The sequence below is a fragment of the Lutra lutra genome, chromosome 7 (assembly GCF_902655055.1).
Source record: "Lutra lutra chromosome 7, mLutLut1.2, whole genome shotgun sequence".
Lineage (NCBI taxonomy): Eukaryota > Metazoa > Chordata > Mammalia > Carnivora > Mustelidae > Lutra > Lutra lutra.
In genome coordinates this window covers 53,216,148-53,238,315 of record NC_062284.1, presented here as the reverse complement: position 1 = coordinate 53,238,315, position 22,168 = coordinate 53,216,148, and the positions used below count along the sequence as shown (strand labels likewise).

The 22,168-nt window shown below is 37.1% G+C and overlaps 1 protein-coding gene across 5 annotated transcripts in view; it reads right to left on the bottom strand.

Annotated features, from left to right (window-relative positions):
• The window catches only part of KATNBL1 (katanin regulatory subunit B1 like 1), a 48,460-nt gene that overhangs the window by 10,813 nt on the left and 15,479 nt on the right, over window positions 1-22,168 (bottom strand). For 4 of the 5 annotated variants that reach the window (XR_007128600.1, XM_047736635.1, XM_047736634.1 and 1 more), the window contains 8 exons: window positions 10,717-10,847; window positions 9,769-9,809; window positions 8,146-8,425; window positions 2,907-3,025; window positions 1,948-1,998; window positions 1,774-1,863; window positions 1,371-1,460; window positions 9-102 (listed from right to left, as the gene is read on the bottom strand). Coding sequence is in view for 4 of the 5 variants with exons in the window: in XM_047736635.1 (XP_047592591.1) it covers window positions 9-102; window positions 1,371-1,460; window positions 1,774-1,863; window positions 1,948-1,998; window positions 2,907-3,025; window positions 8,146-8,425; window positions 9,769-9,809; window positions 10,717-10,833 (882 nt within the window). In the remaining variant the exon portion in view is untranslated. Of the gene's footprint in view, window positions 1-8; window positions 103-1,370; window positions 1,461-1,773; window positions 1,864-1,947; window positions 1,999-2,906; window positions 3,026-8,145; window positions 8,426-9,768; window positions 9,810-10,716; window positions 10,848-17,410; window positions 17,431-22,168 lie in introns of those variants that run through there. The other variant, XM_047736637.1, reaches the window with a different exon arrangement.

Sequence of the window (22,168 nt, the reverse complement as noted above, 5' to 3'; positions counted from 1 at the left end):
TTTTTTACCTTGGCTATATTACCAGTATATCCTGGAACCAAAGTAAGATGGTTTTCTTGTTCCCATAATCCACTTAATTGTTGTTTTAAAATCTGAATATTTCTATGAGAAAAGAAAAAAGAATGCAAATATAAGAACAAGGACTTTGTAAATAGCACTTAATGAACACAGTTTTAAATTTTCAAGTATTTATCAGGAGAAATTGTACCATTTGAAATGAAGCAACTCTTTAAAATACTACTTGTCAATCTCGGAAATTAAAGATTACTTATTTGTTAAAGTAGGAAAGAAAACTAGGCATTTGGAGCAGCATTTGGACAACCTGGTCTTGGGTATGAAGTGGGAAATTTTTGAGAGCCTAGAGAAAAATTTTAAGACTGTTGGGAGATATTTTTTTGCAGCTTCATGATAATCTGATTCATCTGGTAGAATACCCACATATTTTTACAAGAAGGCAATATTCAAATTATGATGATTATAGTATAATTTTTAGAATTATGATCATCCACATTGGATTCTCAGGTTAATGTTTACGTAGTCAAAAGACCTATAGGAGGGGCGCCTGGGGGACGCCTGGGTGGCTCAGTTGGTTAAGCAGCTGCCTTCGGCTCAGGTCATGATCCCAGCGTCCTGGGATCGAGTCCCACATCGGGCTCCTTGCTCATCAGGGAGCCTGCTTCTCCCTCTGCCTCTGCCTGCCATTCTGTCTGCCTGTGCTTGCTCTCTCTCCCTCTCTCTCTCTGACAAATAAATAAATAAAATCTTAAAAAAAAAAAAAAAAAAAAAAAAAGGGAGGGGCGCCTGGGTGGCTCAGTGGGTTAAGCCGCTGCCTTCCGCTCAGGTCATGATCCCAGGTCCTGGGTTCGAGCCCCGCATCGGGCTCTCTGCTCAGCAGGGAGCCTGCTTCCTCCTCTCTCTCTGCCTGCCTCTCTGCCTGCTTGTGATTTCTCTCTGTCAAATAAATAAATAAAAAATCTTAAAAAAAAAAAAAAAAAAAGACCTATAGGATACAGGATGCTTCCATCCCTGTGCCTCAATACTTAACCCACCAAAAGCCATCTCTTTTTTTCTCCCTTACTCATTGTAACAGGTATGAGGGTTAAACCACAGTTGTGCTTTTTCCTCCTAAAACGAAGTATAAGATTCTGCCAGAGAAAGAGATAAAGGAGGTTACTGGACTCTGGAATTAAACTTCCATATGTAATTTTCACATGTGAACACTATTTCAATTTAATATTTCTCTGAAAATGAAGAAAATAAATTTTTATTTAATGATAATCATGGAACAGAATTATAACCTAGCTTAATCAAACCACTTTCCTGAAAAAAATATTTTATTAGACTGAGTTTATTTTTAAAGATATACTCACCCATCATTTATAATTTCTGTTTTGGATGACAGTTCAGACCACCACCTTTTTATGACTGCTTGAAGCCAGTTTAAACCAACTATTATATATCTGAAATGACATTTTGTTATTCAAGTGTTTTCACCCAAAAGCCTTTACAAAAAAGACACACTCTTCCCCCACCTCAAAAAGCACATATTCACACTGATTTTTCCCATTTTGGTACTTTAAAAAGCTGTAGTTTATTTAAGTTGTTTATAGATGCTTTTGTAATTACTCTTCAATCTGTTCATATTCTTTTCCTAATTGGGCTATATGCTCCTTGGAAACAGAAACCATGCATGTCTCGTGACAGACACTCAAAAGCAACAAAATCAAGGATGTTGAAAGAGAAAAATGAATTGAGAGCCACATTAGCACTTACTCTTCAAACCTGCTTTTAAGTAGGGACTTTACTAGAGGCAACAAATCCACACAGCAGCCAAGTGAGATGTATTGTTTTTCTTCCTGTAAACTAAAATAAAAACTAAGTTGTAAAAATAAGTACAAGTCATTTGTCCTTCTTTAAACTTACTTTTTTTCTGAAAAATATTTTTACCTATTGGTGAGCACAGGAAGGCAATCCACAACAACTCCAAGGTCTTCTATCCTGTGGGTACAAAACTGCTTAGAGTGCTGATTTCCTTATTTATAACCTTCACACTGCTTTTGAGAAATTTACTCATTCAGCACATAATCTGAGTCTCTACGATGAGCCAGGTGCTGGGGATGCAGCCGTAAACAAAGAGACAGTACTTGTATTTCAGAGTGTATGTGGGGATCTGGTGTGGAAGAAGGCAGAGACAGATAACAAGTAAAATATACAGAGCAAGTTGACGGTAGTAAGTGGTATGGAAAAAAATAAAACAGGAGAGACAGGGAGTGAAGAAATATGTATTTTTAAACAAGGTGGTCAGGGAAGGCCTTATTAAGAGAATATTAGAGAAATGGGATGCCTGGTTGGCTCAGAAGGTTAAGCATTCAACTCTAGATTTTGGCTCAGGTCATGATTTCAGGAACATGAGATCCAGACGCGTGTGGGGCTCTGCGCAAAGAGAGTGCTCAAAGACTCTTTCCCTCCCCCTCTGCTTGCCACCCTCACTCCCCACGCTCCCCACCGGCCCTCTCATTCAAGGGGGGAAAAAAAAAGATGATGTTTGAAAAGAGACTTGAATATACGAGGAAAGCCATGCTTAAAATTTTGACTCAAAGGGGATTTTTAAAAGGTTACTCTCCCAAACTGGTATCTCTTAGTTTTACATGTAAGGATACTAGAGAAGGTAATAGCTTTGTTCAATATGATGAAACAGATGGTTTTCTGTATTTTGGCTACTCTTAGACTGTTGATAAATGTAATTTAAACTATATTGTTGCAAAACAAACAAACAACTATATTGTTGCTATTGAAGCTAAATAAAGGAAGTTTAGAATTTTAGCCGGCATAACACAAAAAAGAAGAGGCACTTCAAGATAAAACATGGAAATTAACTGAACAAAAGCATAAAAGGTCACACTTACCTCACCAAATAAGCTACAAGTTCACTTATACTTCTCTTTCTCCAGAATGTTAAAGCTACATTCAATCTCAAATTCCTGCTGAACAAAACCTGTGCCATTGTTTCATGGTCCTGAGAAACCTGAAAGGCAGTAATCTACTTTGTTAAAAAACATACTGAAACATAACATGAAACCATTTTTTTCCAATTAAATTATTCTGGTAGACATGTTTTAAAATTATGCATAGGTGACTCTTTTTACTGACCCCAAAAAAGGAATGTTGCAGTTGAACATAGTAAACAAATGATCTGAATAAATTTAGGACATGTTTATTTATTTATTTTAAAAAATATTTATTTATTTATTTGATAGAGAGAAAGAGCAAGAGCAGGAACACAAACAGGAGTAGTGGGAGAGGGAGAAACAGGCTTCCCGATGAGCAGGGAGCCTCATGTAGGGCTCAATCCCACAACCCTGGGATCATGACCTGAGCCACCCAGGCACCCAGGACTTGTTTACTTTGTTTGTTTGTTTAAAGATTATCTGACAGGGAGAGAGAGACAACAAGAGCAGGAACACAAGCAGGGGGAGTGGGAGAGAGAGAAGCAGGCTTCCCATCGAGCAGAGAGCCCAATGCGGGACTACAGCTATCCCAAGACCTTGGGATCATGACCTGAGCAGAAGGCAGACCCTTAACCAACGAGCCACCCAGGTCCCCAGCACTTGTTTATTTTTTTATCAGTACTTTTTATTTGTTACCATTTTCTTTTAAAATCTCAATAATTTGTAAAATAAATTATTTGTAACTCACCTACAAACCTAAGATTTAATTTATTTTGAGGATTAAAGGCAAAGGTAAATATATATTGAATAACATGGGAAGGGAACCACAAAAATTCAGTTCTATGACCAGTATTTAAATTCATTCAGTCATTTTTTAATATAATAAGGTAATATGTTCCTATTGTAAAAAGCTCAAATAGCACAGAACTGTATCAAAGAAAAAGTGAATAATCTCTATCTGCCCGGATAAAATCAAGTAATACTTCTCAGAAGTAATCAAAGTTAACAGACTGGTACGCATCTTTCCAAATCATTTCTAGACAGACAAATTATAGATACAAAATTAAAATATTATTATAGCTGTGTTTTTTAAAACCTTATTTTTCACTTATATATTATAAAGATTTAATGTCAAAGCATAGATCAACCTCATAATTAAAAAATAATTATATAGTCTCCAGTTGTCATATACTAAAATTTATTTAGATTGATTCTGGTTTTTCCCTATTAAAACTATGCATCAGTGAACATCCTTTTTGTATGTAAATATGTACACTTATACATACATTTTGGTAAGATTAATTTTAGCACCACAACAACTAGATCCCTTTTTTTAAATAACGGACTAAGGTATAATTCACATACCATAAAACTTAACCACTTAAAATGTATAATTTGGTAGTTTTTAGTGTATGTGTGGATTGTACAACCATCACCACAATCAATTTTAAAATCAACATTTTCATCACCCCTAAGAGAAACCCTGAACTCCATTCTCCCTTCTTTCCAGCCCCTGGCAACCATTAATCTACTTTTTGTCTCTATGACTTTACCTAGTCTGGACAGTTCATATAAACTGAATTATCCAATATGTAGCTTTTTTGATGTGGCTTCTTTCACAAAGCATAACGTTTTCAAGGTTTATACATAGTGTAGCATATACTGGTATTGTACTTCTTTATAATGGCCAAATAATATTCCACTGTATGAATATATGACATTTTATTTATCCATACATCAGGTGAAGGACATTTGGAATGTTTCCACTTTGGGCTATTATGAATGTTATGAACATCTGTTTATAAGTGTTTGTGTGGACATATGTTTTCACTTCTCTTGGATATATACACATAGGCATAGAACGGTTGGGTCAAAAGGTTATGAGTATTTGAATTTTGACAAGATAATGTTACCACTTTTAGATTTAGGTTTTTAGAGCAGAAACTAGTGAGTCAGTAAAAAAGGTATGAAATAACAAAAGATAAGGAGCTCCTGGGTGGCACAGTTGGTTAAGCAGCCAACTCTTGGTTTTGGTTCAGGTTACGATATCTGGATTGTGAGATCAAGCCCTGTGTTGGGCTACACAGCGCAGAGTCTGCTTAAGACTCTCTCTCCCTCTGTTCTTCCCCACTGCATGAACATGAGCACTCTCTCTCAAAACACATAAATCTTAAAAAAAAAAAAAAAAAATCAATAAACTTATTGTCTTGTTAGGGAAGGTTTGTGCAACTAATCAAAATGAGAGCAAGTAAAAGGGGGACCTTGAAAAAAATGACTCACCATGGCACTAATTCAAATGTACAACTGAAGCTTTTTTTTGTTTGTTTTAAAGGTATTTGCACTCAGGGGCGCCTGGGTGGGTCAGTGGGTTAAAGCCTCTGCCTTCGGCTCAGATCATGATCTCAGGGTCTGGGATCGAGCCCCACATCGGGCTCTCTACTCGGCAGGGAGCCTGCTTCCTCCTCTCTCTCTGCCTGCCTCTCTGCCTACTTGTGATCTCTGTCAAATAAATAAAATCTTTAAAGGTATTTGCACTCAGAATGTTTGTTCCCTCAATTCAACTGACAAACCAACTTAGGTCCCAATCTAGGCCAGATTTCTGGGTTATATAATCATATGTTCTTTTTCTTCAGGGTATGTAGTTTCTTTGATTATTTGATTAGTGTTGGGCCTCGTCACTTCTCTAACTACATTAAAGTAGGAGCAGTGCCTGCTTTTCATCTACCAATGTAATTCCTCAGAGCCCGCAGAATGCATTACAGAGTTGGGAGCCCTCAAAAAGTATTTGTGAGGGACGCCTGGGTGGCTCAGTTGGTTAAGCAGCTGCCTTCGGCTCAGGTCATGATCCCAGCATCCTGGGATCGAGTCCCACATCGGGCTCCTTGCTTGGCGGGGAGCCTGCTTCTCCCTCTGCCTCTGCCTGCCATTCTGTCTGCCTGTGCTCGCTCGCTCTCCCCTCTCTCTGACAAATAAATAAAATCTTTAAAAAAAAATAAATTAAAAAAAAAAGTATTTGTGAGTGAATTAGCATGACAGTGATTTTCTTTAACACTAAGTCTGGTTACCATCCTATTCTCTAGGGTCCATGTTAATTCACTATTAAGTCAAATAGTCCCTGATTCCTTTCTTTTTTTTTTTTTTTTTAAAGATTTTATTTATTTACTTTAGAGAGAGAGAGCAAGCATACACATACGCATAGGGAAGGGAAGAAGGGGAGGGAGAGGAAACGGGAAGAGAATCCCAAGCGGACTTCACCCTGAGCCTGGAGCCCTACCCACGACTCAATCTTATGACCCTGAGATCACGACCTGAGTGGAAACAAAAAAGTCAGACACTTAAGTGACTGAGCCACTCAGTGCCCCCCTACTTCCTTTCTTCTCACAGATTCTATATGCACTTCCTTCACTTCACCTGGAATTACTTTCTATTACTCCAGGATCTTATTTTTACAAGTAAGAACATATTCACTGGCAAATACAATTTTTTTTTGCATCATTTTATTATGGTTTTACTTAATAACATTTAAATTTCCATCTTTCTTTCATCTTACTCATAATTATTATTCTAAACGTGATGCTCATTTTCATTCACCTATGCGCTATGACCATTTTAATTAAAACCAATTTTGGGGTGGGGGGGTGCCTGGGTGGCTCAGTTGTTAAGCGTCTGCCTTCAGCTCAGGTCATGATCCCAGGGTCCTGGGATCAAGTGCCACATGAGGCTCCCTGCTTGGCGGGAAGCCTGCTTCTGCTTCTCCTTCTCCCACTCCCCCTGCTTGAGTTCCCTCTCTCACTGCGTCTCTTTCTGGCAAATAAATAAATAAAATCTTAAAAAAAATTTTTTTTTTCTGGGGTGCCTGGGTGGCTCAAGTTGATTAAGCTTTAGACTCTTGGTTTCTGCTCAGGTCATGATCTTAGTTCATGACATGGAGCCCTGTGTGGGGCTCGGCACTCAGCCAGGAATCCACCTGAGATTCTCTCTTCCTCTTCCTTCACCCCTCCCTCATTGGTACATGTGCACTCTCTTAATAAATAAATCTTTAAAAAAATATTTTTCTGTTTGTATGCCATAGAAAATGTTTTTCTTTTTTTTAAAGATTTTATTTATTTATTTGACAGATAGAGATCACAAGTAGGCAGAGAGGCAGGCAGAGAGAGAGAGGAGGAGGCAGGTTCCCTACTGAGCAAAGAGCCCGATGTGGGTCTCGACCCCAGGACACTGGGACCATGACCTCAGCCGAAGGCAGAGGCTTTAACCCACTGAGCCACCCAGGCGCCCCTAGAAAATGTTTTTCAAGCTGTCATGCCAGATAGAAACAATATTAGGTTTAGCAAATCATAGTAAAAGAAATTAACATTATGTATCCATCAAAAAATTGTAGAAGGATTATTTAATTACATGGAAAAAAATCCAAATTTATTAAACATAAAAATCAAGTAATCAAGCAACATGTACAATATGAAGAGAAAAGATATGTCAAAAATTTAATACTGTTATTTCCAAATGTTGAGATTATGAATAATTTTTTCCTTTGGGTTCATTTTCTACAACATATATAATAAATATGTAATAATAATTATTATAAACTCATGTTCCTAAACTATTCCTTCAAATGAACATTTTTTAAAAAAATTTTGAGGCGTTATATCATAAAACTCTCCAACTGAAAGTATGTAATACAATTTCTAATAAATTTACAGAATTATACAACCATCATTACAAACCAGTTTTAGAATATTTCTTTCAAACCTGCCCCCCCCAAATTCCCTTGAGACTATTCAAACATCTAATTTCACCTGAGCTAGAAGAGCAGCAAACCTTAGCAGGCTTGCCTGAACAAAGTTTCCAATGGCAATTCCAAGAGCCAAGAAAAATGTTTGTTCCTGGATAACTGGCTTTGGTGGTCTACTTTTTAGTGCAGATTTCTTCTTTTCCTTTACTTTAAATTTCTGCTGGCCAACTTGCCATTCTGAATATTTATAGCAGCTTGTCAACCATTTCATTCCATCTCAGATATCACTAACTCAGTGAAATGGAGTAACTACTGATTCAAATTTGGTTAATCTAGAAAACTGTCTCAGGGAATTAGAATCACTAAGTCTGAATTCAACAGGCAATGAATGACTCTGCTAGCAGAATATGACAAAAAAGCGAGTAGTATAACAGGATTAAAATTAAGTTCATTTAAATGACTTACCTCAGAAAAAAACCCACTATATTTTGATGATGGGCTTTCTGTCTGTGAAGAACCAGAATCACTGGAGTTAATCAAATATGTTCGACTATCATGGCGTAATTTTTCAGGCAGGTGACCTGCACAAGCCAGTTCATTTTCTTTATTTGCCATGTCACAGCCCCCACTTCTAGGGGACTGTTTTTTTCTGTAACAAGGATTTGGAAAAGAAGGATGCACTTTCTTTCTGCGATAGATCACCTTACGTAGTTTATCTGGGCTTTTCACAGCTTGTCCAACTGTTCTGTAAGAAGAATTGATTTGCTTAAATGAAAAAGAACTACATGAAAACCTTTACAACTTTTTAAGCAGAAAGATTTAATAGGCCACATTTTGTGATCACAATCCATTAAAATTAGAAGTAAATTAAATTTTAAAAATGTTAACTCTTAGATCATAGAGGAAAACAAAAAGGAAAAATTACAAATCATCTGGATACTTTATACTAAATTAAACCAAGAAGCATAATAACTAGATTTTTTTAAAAAATGAAATATATTTGAATTGTGCAAATATGAGTATACATATATATTTTAGAGATTTTTTTTTATTTTTTCATTTGAAAGAGACAAAGAGAGGGAGCAAGAGAATGAGTAGGGGGAAGGTTTGAGGGAGAGGAAGAAGCAGATTTCCCACTAAGCAGGGTGCTTGCTGCAGGGCTTGATCCCAGGACCCCGGGATCATGCCTGAGCCCAAGGCAAATGCTTGACCGAGCCACCCAGGTGTCCCAAGAATACTTATTTTGATTAAACTTAAGTATATTTAATTTGTTTACAGAAGATAAAACACAACAGAGCAAACCTCACAGTTTCATATGGTGATTCTCAAATGTTTTGGCCTCAGGATACCTCGCAACTCTTAAAAATTGAGGTTTCAAAAAAATTTTTTTATGTGGGCAATATCTACTGATATTTACTGTATCACTCAGGAAACTTACTGATTCTTTTAAGAAATAATAACCTTATTACATAATAACAGAATATTTTGCCAAAAAAACCCTGTTTTCCAAAATAAAATATAGTAAGAAGGATGGCACCATTTTTTACGTTTGTACAAAATCTCTAATATTTAGTTAAGACAGCTGGATTCTCATATCTGCTTCTGCATTCAATCCACTATCAAATATCACATAGCCCCTGGAAAACTATTTGTAAGAGTGAAAATGAGGAAGGTTAATTAATGTTATTGTTATGAATATTGTCTTGACCTCATAAACTAACTACCTGAAAGGGAACCCCACTGTCTCAGATCCATTTTAAGAACCAGTAGTTTAGTAGAAAGTGCTTTTAGAGTTTAAAAGATCTGGGAATGAATGCCATTTTTACCACTTTCTAGCTGTATGACCCTGAACAAATCACAAATCTTTAGTTTTCCTCATCAACTATTAGAGGCAATGATACCTTCCTACTAGGATTGTTGTAAGGATTAGAGAAATACTGATGTGTTTTCCACTGTGACTGGCATAATGGAGTTATTTGACAATAAGTTACTTATTATAATAAAAGAGAAGACTTATTTTTTCCCCCTTTTTCATTCTTACCTAACTTTCAATACTTCTGTTTCCCACAAACTTTAAAGAAGCCTTACCTATTTATGTAAGCAGCCAACTGTTTTGGAGATTTCTTAACCTGAAAAATAAAACTAGATAGTTAACAGCATATTTAGGTTCTTCTGTAAAGCTATGTAAATTCTGTGACTGATATCAACAAATCTGAAATTCCATAGTTAAATTTTTCAGATTAAAGCAGCAGTTTCGGTCTGTAGCTAAACACCACTGTGCATAGGTATATTTGACAAACCAATATAACCATCTCCCTATTTTCCATGCCACTAGTCATATATTTTACTTACATGGTACTTAAAAAGTGTATTGACTTTTAATATCGTTTAAAAGAATTATCAGCATGAATGAGCCTTGCAAAGGTGAACAAAAGCACCTCTGAGAGTCCTCTTCAGAATTAAACTACAATATTTAAATGGTATCATATTAAAACAGCATACTGTCCATAAAGTTTTTAGAGTTTTTGGAATACAAAGTTTTCAATATTTCATTAATTCCACTTAATTCTGGGAGATTAAGCAAATTATCATCTTCCTACTGTTTAAATAATTTAACCCAAACTATCTACAGACTTAACAGTTTAAACTGTGATGTACCTAACGACCATGTCTCCTCAAAATTCACATTGAAATCCTAATGCCCAAAATGAATGATATTAGGAGGTGATTAGGTCATGAGGATGATGCCCTCACAAATGGGATTAGTGCCCTTATAAATGAGCCCCCAGGGAGCTCTTTGCCCTTTCTACCATGTGAGGACACAGCATACAAGACAGCCAACTATAGGCCAGGAAAGAGGCTCTAACCAGATACCAAACTGGTTAGGGCTTTTATCTTGTACTTCTGCCCAGCCTCCAGAACTGTGAGAAACAAATTTCCTTTGTTTGTAAGTCACCCAGTCTATCGTATTCTGCTATAGTAGCATGAAAAGATAAAGATACTGTGTTATCCATTACCTAGAAACCATGCACTTACCTCCTTCATGTTCTTATTAGTAAAATTAGAGATCCTTTTTCTAGGAAGATCAGTGGAATGATCCTCAATATTATTACAAAAGCCTCGTTTTTTAACATTGTGGGCTTCAGATGCCATAATCTCTTAAATACCTAAACAGCAAAACAAAAATAAGAAATGGAAAATACAAAATGCAAAAGAGCCTGATCATTAACAGACAAAAATACAACACTATATACAAGAGGTTTATGAGTAAAGCAGAGAACATAGTTCTAATTTATACACGTATTAAAACCTTAAACAGAGGAAACACAAGGCCGTGCATTGCAGAAAATTAGGCTCCTGTTCTCATTCCTTATTTGCAATCAGTTAAAAATAATATGAGGTATTTTTTGCCAATGCAACATGTCAATCAATCTCCCCATTTTCTATGTCACTGGCCATATATTAAATTTAAATTTAGAGGTTATGAAGTCAGGTATAAATAGTATATATCAATGACACCCAAATTTATAGAAGCCTAGTTTTAGAATCAAATCACTGGTTCAAATACAACTATAAGGGGGCGCCTGGGTGGCTCAGTGGGTTAAGCCTCTGCCTTCAGCTCAGGTCGGGCTCTCTGCTTGGCAGGGAGCCTGCTCCCCCCCCCACCCCCGCCTGCCTCTCTGCCTACTTGTGATCTCTATCTGTTAAATAAATAAATAAAATCTTTAAAAAAAAAATACAACTATAAACAGCAGGGGAACAAAAATCAAACTATATATATATGACTAGTTTTATGCCTGATCCTTAAATTTTTCTTTCATTCTTGCAGTAAGGTCTCCAGAGCTTCTTTCTACATTTGAAAAAACAATTCACCATTTCCCATTCGTTCAATTATCTCAAAGAAGGGAAAATAGATACTATTACTTCCTTTATATAACAATAAATTAGTGATTCCCCCACTTGCCTTCAAGTTTAACACAGGAAATTTATTTCAGGCCATGATCTGAACACAAGTTCCTCCCTCGTTCCTTTTTAAAATGTTTACTGAGCATTCACTATATGCCAAGCCCCAGAATTAATGAAGATGACAGACCAGAGATGCTCTTCTAAAGAATCACTTGGGAAGCTTTAGAAAATATATCCTCTGGCCCCCAACTTCAGATTATACCTCAGCAGGTCTCTGGAGTGAAGCCCAAAGCAATTATATTTTTAAAAAGCTCCACAGCATTTCTGATGTACACTCTTAGAAGAAAATCTGCCTTAGAGAATTTTCCAAAAATATGCACAAACATGAAAATTTACAAATAATTTCAGGGTATTCTGAGATTTCCTGCCATTAATCCATGGGCATCCCTTCCAGCTGCACGCCCAGATTAAAAAACCTTTAGGATGAGACTTTTTAAGAAATAAATAATTGCAGCAATACAATAAACACTCCAATAGAGGGGCAGTCATGTGAGTCAGCAAAGCTTCACTGAGCAGAGACTTAAGGGACAAATAGCACATTGAAAACATAGCATGTGCAGAACTGAAAGGCATGAAGCAACATGGCTTGTTTGGCAATCTCTTAAGAAGATGCATGTGACTAGAGCTTAGGCTGGAGGTAGACTGTAGCAGAATAAAAAGTGAAGCTGGAAAGACAGAAGCTGGATCATAAAGGATCTTTTGCACAAGGTAAGCTTTTCTTTCTTAAAGAAAGGGGGACTTTTAATTAAAGATAATGGACTAAACTTAAGCAATTACTTCTATCCTTCCCTGAAACCTCATCACAATGATAGTAATGGGTTTTTTTTTTTAATTTTATTTATTTATTTGTCAGAGAGAGAGAGGGAGAGAGAGCAAGCACAGGCAGACAGAATGGCAGGCAGAGGCAGAGGGAGAAGCAGGCTCCCTGATGAGCAAAGAGCCCGATGTGGGACTCGATCCCAGGACGCTGGGATCATGACCTGAGCCGAAGGCAGCTGCTTAACCAACTGAGCCACCCAGGTGTCCCAGTAATGGGTTTTTAAAGGCATAAAACCCATAAGGACAAAGAAGAAAAGATGAGTTGATGGCAGTAACATTTTGGAAACTGCAAAGCAAAAGTGATAAATGAAAGCAGATCTGAGAAAGCCAAGTCCTAAATCAGCAATGAGGAAAGGTAAAAGCAGAATCCCCAAAGGTTCAGGACTTGGCAATATTGAAGACCTCAAGAAGTGGGGGGAAATGTGGGCTTAAGAAGAAGGAGAATGACTGAATATCCATTTAAGACAAAATTAGCTCCAATTTCACTTTCCCCATTCCAATAAATATTGTATGGAAAATTTAAAACAAGAGTCCTTGAGATAGGAAACACCAGGCACAAATGAAGGAGAAGAATATCGTCTAAAAGGGCATCAAGTGAAAGTTTACATACATGTTGAGATCTAAGTTTCTTTCTACCATTTGTCTCATGGAAGCTTGCAGCCAGCCTTATACACTCCAGGAAGAGAACAGAAGATCCTTTGGGAATTCTGATCAGTCCCAGAGGAAAACACACATACATACACACACATCTAAAAATACTGACATCAGTGATGGTTCAAGTCTCCCAAAGAACTGTTTTCCATCTTGATTATGGTGGTAGTTACCTGTCAAAACTAATGTAACTATGCACCAAAAAGAGTGAATTTTTATCATATGTAAATTATATCTCAATAAACCTGACTTTGAGAAATCCTTGAGAGATAAGAGCAAATTGTATATGTGAAACACAAATGAGACAAAAAACAAAGATTTAGAAATTAAAAACAGGATATAATAAGATAGAAAAAAAAAAACAGTAGAAAGCTGGAAGAGAAACTTGAGGATATCTCCTGAAATATAAGGGGGGGGGAGGTAAGATTGGCTTAGAGGAACCAATATCCAAATAAATGGAATTTCAGAAAGAGTACAGGGAAAATAAGGAAAAAATCAAAATAAATAACTGAAAACTGTACAAGACTGAAGGACATGAATTTCCACATTGAAAGAGAACAATGAGGGGGCACCTCGGTGGCTCAGTCCGTCAAGCACCTGCGTTTGGCTCAGGTCATGATCCCAGGGTTCTGGGATCAAGCCCTACATCAGGCTCCTTGCTCATGGGAACCTGCTTCTCCCTCTCCTCCCCACTCATTTTCTCTCTCGCATTATCTCTCTCTCTCTCAAATAAATAAACAAAATCTTAAAAAAAATAAAATTGAAAAGAGTACAATTAGGGTCAGCATTGTAGATGAAAATAGACCTACAACACACATAACTGTCAAATTTCAGAGCACCAAAGAATCTGAAAACGTATGAAACAAACAATATCCCTTCCCAATGACTGATGGAACAGACAGACAAATTCAACAAGGCTATGAGACAACACCATCAATCAACAGGATAAAATCAACATTAATAGAAAACTCCAACCAACAACAACAGAACATGGATATACCATGATAGTGATTAAAGTTAAAACAACAATGGCATACTGTTTCACAACCACTAGAATGGCTATAATAAAAATGACATACAGTAACAAATGCTGAGAAGGATGTGGAGAAACTGGAATCCTCACACATTACCATATAAATATAAAATGACATAATGACTCTGGAAAACATTTGGCAGTTTCTTGAAATGTTAAATACTGATTTACCACATGATTCAGCAATTCCACCCCTACATATTTATTCATAAGAAATGAAAGTTTATATTACACAAAGAACGGTATGCAAATGTTGATAAATTATTCAGAATAGCCTAAAAGTAGAAACAACCCAAATGTGTATCAATTGGTGAATGGAAAAACAAAAGGTGATATGTCTGATGGGAATACTACTCAACAACAAAAATTGAACAAAGTATTAATACATGCAACAATGTGTACAAACATCACACCAAGTGAAAGAAGCCAAACACAAAAGACAAGAGATTATGTTATTTCATTTATATGAAATGTCCATAAAAGTAAACAGCATAGAGGGGCACCTGGGTGGCTTAGTCAGTTAAGCATGACTTAAGCGTTGGGTCATGATCTCAGGGTCCTGGGATGGAGCCCCAAGTCAGGCTCTCCACTCAGGGAGTCTGCTTGTCTCTCTCCCTCTGCCCCTCCCCCTGCTTGTGTTCTCTCTCTCAAGTAAATAAGTAAAATCTTTTAAAAAAAAGTAAGGAGCATAGAGAGAGAAAGTAGATTAATGGTTGCCTATAGCTGAAGTGGGAGTGAGAATAATTGCAAATGGATACAAGGCTTCTCTGGGGGTGATGTGGTGATGGAATGTTCTAAAATTAGATTATGGTTGATGACTGTACAATTCTGTATATTTTAAAATCAGTAAACTGTACATTTAGAACAGGTGAATTTTATGGTATGTAAATCACACGTCAATAAAGCTTTTAAAAAGTAAATTATCAAATTATAATTGGTAAAGTGTCATTACAAAGGATTTCACACTACAAATTCCATTTTGCTTAATATCTTATACATTTGGTAGCATCTTTCTTGGGCAATAAGATTATTCTTTCCCCTCCAGAGCATCTGAGAGTGCTACTAAAATAGTTTAAAGTAACTGCTGGGGCTTCTAGGTGTTTCCACAGTGCTGCCTGAAAAGATACAAAAAGAGAATAATCCGAAATGGGACTGAGTATTTGAAGACAACGATTAGAAAGGATAGAAATTAGAAAGGATAACCTTTAAATGCAAAAATTAAAAAAAAAAAAAAAGCCTAAAGAGAATAAAAAACAAGGGCTGAACTGTTCTGAACATTGACTATAACACGTATTTTCTTAAATAAAGACAAGACAAAAAAAAAAGATAAGACAGTGATTGCTATGTATATTTTCTTGAGAAGGCAGGAAAAAACTGGCACGTAGAAGGAGTTGGAGGGTTGAATTCCCCTTATATATAGCTATCTCCTATCAGAAAGATGAAAAGGGATCTATTCATATAATCTACTACAATGGCTGCCAAATGAAGAGATTAAACAGCTCTAAATGTTCACATACTCCCTACCTACTCACAATAATGAGAAAAACTCATCATACAGATATGAAACATGTCCAGACTTTTTTCTCTAATAACTTGCTACAGTTTAAGATCAAATTAATTTAAGCTTCTTTTTATACTAATATACTAAAGCACATCAATTATTTACATTGCATTTAACTCTGCAATTTCACTAGGCAATTTCATTCCTTTTCTTAAAAAGCAAAGCATGGTTGGGGCGCCTGGGTGGTTAGTGGGTTAAAGCCTCTGCCTTCGGCTCAAGTCATGATCCCAGGGTCCTGAATGAGTCCTGCATCGGGCTCTCTGCTCAGCAGGGAGCCTGTTTGCCTTCCTCTCTCTCTGCCTGCCTCTCTGCCTACCTGTGATCTCTGTCTGTCAAATAAATAAATAAAATGTTAAAAAAAAAAAAAAGAGCAAAGCATGGTTGTGTACAAAGAATTATAATAATTAATATTCCTGGTATCAAGTATTCTCCAATTACTATCACAGACTTTCACAAAGGGCTTGAATGATATTCCCCAAGAGTCTTGAGGTTGAAAACTGAACATAAACATTATTATATAATAATAAAATACATAAAAATAAGAACTAAAGAGGCTTTAGCCTTTTTTTTTTTTTTTTTAAGCCCAGGAGATGAAGTAACTTGCCCAAAGACACTAGGCTTAGTTAGTGGCAGAGTGTAGGGCATAGAATCCATGCTATTCTACCACAACTTTGTTTTCATTAATCAAATGCAACTCATGCCTAACCACAATACAGTCAATCTTCAACCCAGAATAGTTGAATTAAGATGAGAGTACTAATTCTTCTTAGATGACAGGAGAGAGACAAACGAACATAAACTATAAGGGAGTCCTACCTCCTATCCTTCCCTTACCCTGTAAGGGTAACCTTTTCTTCTCTCTTCTAAGTCCCACTAGTGGATTTTTAAGGCTTAAAGACAAATCACAGGTTTCCCCCATAACACAGCTGTGACACAAAAAAATGAATGGAAAGGATGAACATGGCCTTTTTTCTTCAAGAATTTCAATGAGGGGGGCGCCTGGGTGGCTCAGTTGGTTAAGCCGCTGCCTTCGGCTTAGGTCATGATCTCAGGGTCCTGGGATCGAGTCCCACATCGGGCTCTCTGCTCAGCGGGGAGCCTGCTTCCCTCTCTCTGCCTGCTTCTCTACTTGTGACCTCTCTCTGTCAAATAAATAAATAAAATCTTAAAAAAAAAAAAAAGAATTTCAATGAGGGGGAGAGGAACAGAAGGTAAAGATGAGATTCTTCTGGTACAATCTTTAGAACCTGTGGGTATGGATTCCCTCCCTCCATATTCAGCTACCAGATACTTACAACTGCTTCGGTATCTGCAGCACTTATTTAAATGTTTAACAGTGAAATTTGGATCAGGTTAAAAAACAAGGTGATAAAAAAGGGAACTGAGGGGGCGCCTGGGTGGCTCAGTGGGTTAAAGCCTCTGCATTCGGCTCAGGTCATGATCTCAGGGTCCTGGGATCGAGCCCCGCATCAGGCTCTCTGCTCAGCATGGAGACTCCTTCCTCCCCCTCTCTCTGTCTGCCTCTCTGCCTACTTGTGATCTCGGTCTGTCAAATAAATAAATAAAATCTTTAAAAAAAAAAAAAAGGGAACTGAGAATGCTAAGCTTGATCCAAATGGGAGCAGTGCTTAAAATGAAATATTACAAACACTATTTTCAAAGAATGTTTTGTGAGTGGAAGATTCAAAAAACAGGGGCGCCTGGATGGTTCAGCTGGTTAAGTGTCTGCCTTCGGCTCAGATTATGATCTCAGGTCCTGGGATTGAATCCTGCATGGGGCTCCCTGCTCAGCAGGGAGCCTGCTTCTCCCTGATTGTGCTCTCTCTCACTCCCTCCCACTCTGTCAAATAAATAAAAATATTTTTTAAAAAATGGCATTATAAAGAGGTTAAAAAATGGTTATTCAAAAGCTATCTTAACTATATATATGTGTGTGTGTGTATAATATATAAATGATTAATGCATTCAAAAGAGCTGTACCAAAACATCAACATAAATTATCTATTGCTAGTGAAATTACAGGTGATTTTTCCCTTCATTTATAGGTTTCTCTATTTTCTACAATGAACATGAATTATTTTCATAATCTGAATAAATACTTTAACTTAGTGAGGCCACTGTATTATAAAATACAGTTTAATTATACAACTCCCTTATAGTAAAAAAGTGAAAAAGGTGTGAATGCCAACACATAAAGGTAACATTTCATAGGAAGGCTCTATTTTACCTTTTTCAAAATTAGGACAGCTCTATCTAATTTTCTCAGTTGTTGCCTTCCCACCTCTTTTAGAACTTAGCTCCCTGCCCCACCCCACTTCTATATCTTCATTTCTCCCTTTGAACTGGTTCCTCTCCTTCTGCTTTCAAACATGCTCAGGTTTCCTCTATGAACTCCTATACTCTTTCTCTACTTTTCTTTCCTGCCAAACTTCTACAATGAGTGCTTTTTAGTTTCCATTTTCTCTTTAACCCTTTACAACCTTGATTTTATTTTGTCCTCTCATCTGAAAAAAAAAAAAGTCCATCTTCAAGGTCACTTGCTGCTGTAAGGGAACCTTTTATAACACCGATGATGCTCATATTAAGGTCAGGCAAGCCAACTCTAAAAACTTTGCTCATTCTTAATCACCATTTAGCTTTTTCACCATTTCACTGCACCCCAACACACACACACACACACACACACACACGCACGCGCACGCAGAGTATCTATTCATAGAACACAGCACTACAGTATCTTGAGTCTCCTTGCTCCCTTACTCCCTTTTGGTTCCTTTTCTTTCAACAACTCTTATCTCTACACTAAAATCAGAAAAACATGCTTTCAAGGCTTCAGCTATTTCTCTAGACCCAGTCTCTCCTCCAACTTCTATTTGGCCTCCTGACCTGGCATTGGTAGTCCAAGTCAACACAACTAAAACAAACTTCTTCAATCTCTTCCAATGTCAAACCATCTAACTGCCCTTCCTAGCTACCACATTTTAAATTGCTGGTATCAAACTTCTCTCAACTAAAAACCTGGGAGTTGTTTGACTTCTCTCTTCTTCCTTCCAACTGATCACTAAGTCTTCTTGAATCTTTCTTCAAAATATTTCATGGATCCATTCTGACCTTTTTTTTTTTCTTCACTGAATTATGCTAGGTCAACAGACATAAACCAGGTTTGTCCCAAGCAAACTGGGATGTATGGTCACCTCATCTTGGTTAAAAGATTTATTTTCCGAGACTGATTTTTCAATATTTTTTCTATAAAAATTACCAACTACTCAGCAATAAAAAGGAAGGAGTTACTAATACACATGACAACATGAATGTCTCAATCTCATTATGCTAAATGAGAAGTGAGATTCCTAATGCTATACACTATACAACTTCACTTTTATGACACTTTAGAAAAGGCAAAACTATAGGGAAAGAAAAACAGCAGTGGTTGCCAGAGTCTTGAGGATGGAGGGACATGTTCTATTTCTTTATTGTGTTAGTGACTATACACATACAACTCTGTGTATGTCAAAACTCATGTCAGGGGCGCCTGGGTGGCACAGTCGTTAAGCGTTTGCCTTAGGCTCAGGTCATGATTCCAGGGTCCTGGGATCGAGCCCCTCATTGGGCTCTCTGCTCTGCGGGAGGCCTACTTCTCGCTCTCCCCCCCCCCCCCCCCCGCTTGTATTCGCTCTCTCGCTGTGTCTCTGTCAAATAAATAAATAAAATCTTTAAGGAAAAAAAAAACCTCATGTCTGTGATGACGACTCAATAACATGACTTTAAAGGACTGGGGTGTAAAACACACATCATTCATGGCTTTTCATTAGGCTCCTTGGACACTCAACACCTTGACAAAGTAAAAAATACAGTTCCATTGGGCCCACATCCATTCTTCTCCAGGAATTGGCCCAGATTTCAATGCCGGAGGTTCCAGAAACATTCCTCAAAGCATCTGAAATATATGTATCTGCTCTGAGTTGTGATTACCAAGGCCTGCCCTTCTGGTTCTATGTTCTACTCATCTATGTGGGCTGTCTGGCCCTTAAGACAGGAGATGCCCTCAGTGCCCTCTGTCAATGATGGGGGGTGAGTGCTCTCACCTGGAGGCTAGTGGGAGTTAAAAGTTTAACCTGCAAAGGCTTCCAGGCTCCTCCTGCTTCTCCCAAGCTCTCTGGAAAGCTTTTTGCTCACTATGTAATAGGTATCAAACCTCACAACCTGGGTGAAAAATTAAAGACTCATCCAACCTTAAAGTTTAGTGTAGCTAAAAGATTAGGTCAAATTGTCCCATGTTCAAATCCCCAGCTTTCCAGCTTAACTAGCTATGTGACCTTGGAACCAGCTGGGCCTCATTTCCTCAGCTGTAAAAGTGAAAATGTCTGTGTATTTACCCTGCCTTCAAAAGTAAAAGAAAACCTGCAGACAATAAAACACATTTTTTTTTTGTTTTGGTTTTGTCTTTTTAATAAAGGAAAAACGGAGGACAAAGAGAATGGAGGTAAATAAGTTAATTACCTAGCTGTCAAGACTGAAGAGAATACTTTAACTGATTAAAGAGATCTCAAAGCAGTAGGCAAACTTCAGGGAGGGACAGCATTAACACTGGAAGTTCACAGAGGGAGCAAGAGTGTCAAAGATTTCTTTTTAAGATTTTATTTGTTTGTCAGAGAGAAAGAGAAAGATGGAGAGAGAAAGAGAGAGCACAAACAGAGGGAGCGGCAAGCAGAGGAAGAAGCAGGCTCTCCACTAAACAAGGAGCCCGATGTGGGGCTCAATCCAAGGACCCTGGGATCACGACCTAGGCCGAAAGCAGGCCCCTTAAGTGACTGAGGCCCCCAAGCATCCCAGAAGATGGCAAAGATTTAAGAAGTGAACCACATTAACACTTTCAAAAAAGAAACAGAGAAAAGAGTAAAGACTCATTGTAACCACTCTTAAACAGAAAAGGCATACTTTATAACAATAAGTCTCATTTGTTTTGCTATTAATACTTCCTGCCTTTTCTGATGTTTCATTTTTTTGGTAAACAGAATGTTTCTTTTATGAAACAGAAGTGTCCCTTTCAATTCCATCATAGCCATCAGACCATGACTGAGTTAAAATCTTCCTCTCTCAATCATTTCTTGATTCCTATCTTCAATGATCTCTTCCTTCACCACCTTTTTATGGTACATAGTAAATTAACGTCACATAGTTTAGGACTCTAACAATTAACAAATAACTGAGGGCCTAAATGAAGACATGACTGAGCGCTGACTGATTCAGGTGTGTCTCCTCTTGCCAATTAGACTTCAAAACTACTCATGAGCAGGAGCTGCATCTCACACCTTCAGATACACAGTCTAAAGGTAATTAAATAATTCTTAATTTAAATATATACAAAGATACAAAAATATATCCTTATGTAGTGTATATCCTCTAGAGAGCAACTGAATATCATCACAATCAAAGTACTAGCATTTTAAAATTCATTTTTTAAATGATTAAAGAAAGCACATGTATTTAACATTCATTTACTGAGCACCTACTATGTATCAAGAGATGAGTAAGAAGTACATGTCTTATTTCTCAAGAAGCTCATGGCCTGGGGTGGAGGGAGAGTGACAAGAAAGTAATAAAGTCAATAAATATAAAATAGTAAGTGCTACAGAAGACAAACAGTACAGGTTGTTTAAAAAGCAGCAGCAGTGAATCTAATTTGAGAGGCAATCAAGTATCTAGAAATATATCTTATGTCACACCAGATCTGAGTCCTGAAGACAAAAAGAAATTGTAAAAATGAAATAAAGGAAAGCTCTCTATTTAAGCAACCACAGTAAAAAGTCTTAGGTACTCAAAAATCATAATCTACTAGAGCTTTCTTTATTTCCATATTTTCGGTTTTTCTCCAGAAATGATTGTTCGATTTGAGCATGAATACAAAGCCAAAACAGATACGGAAGCTGACAGGGAACTGTATAATGGATATATCAAGCCGATAACATCCAAACCACTCATCAACTTTAGCATCACAAACAAGGAGACAGTCAGACATTACATGTCTCCTGATGTGATACAATAGGAAATATACTTCACAACACTTAAATATTCTTGCCCAAAAAATCTAGCCTGAACATAAGCTTCAACTGCTTTTTACCAACGACCAGTTTAAAGGAAATAGAAGTCAGAGAGGAACCTGTTAAACACTACCACGAAGATATAATTAGAAAAATCCAGAAAACAGAAATCTTTCAGACACAAAACTCAGTTTCCTCAACAAATATTTTGCAAGAAAAAAAAAAATAAAGAGAAAGAGGCTATATATTAAAAGACATTGCATCAACTGAATACAATGTGTGGACATTGCTTAAGATCCTATTTTTTAAAAGCTGTTAAAATGTATAATAATTAGGGAAATTTGAATATTAAGTGGATATGTGATATTAAGGAATTACTTGTTTATAACCCTAAACTGTACATATTTAATATTTAGT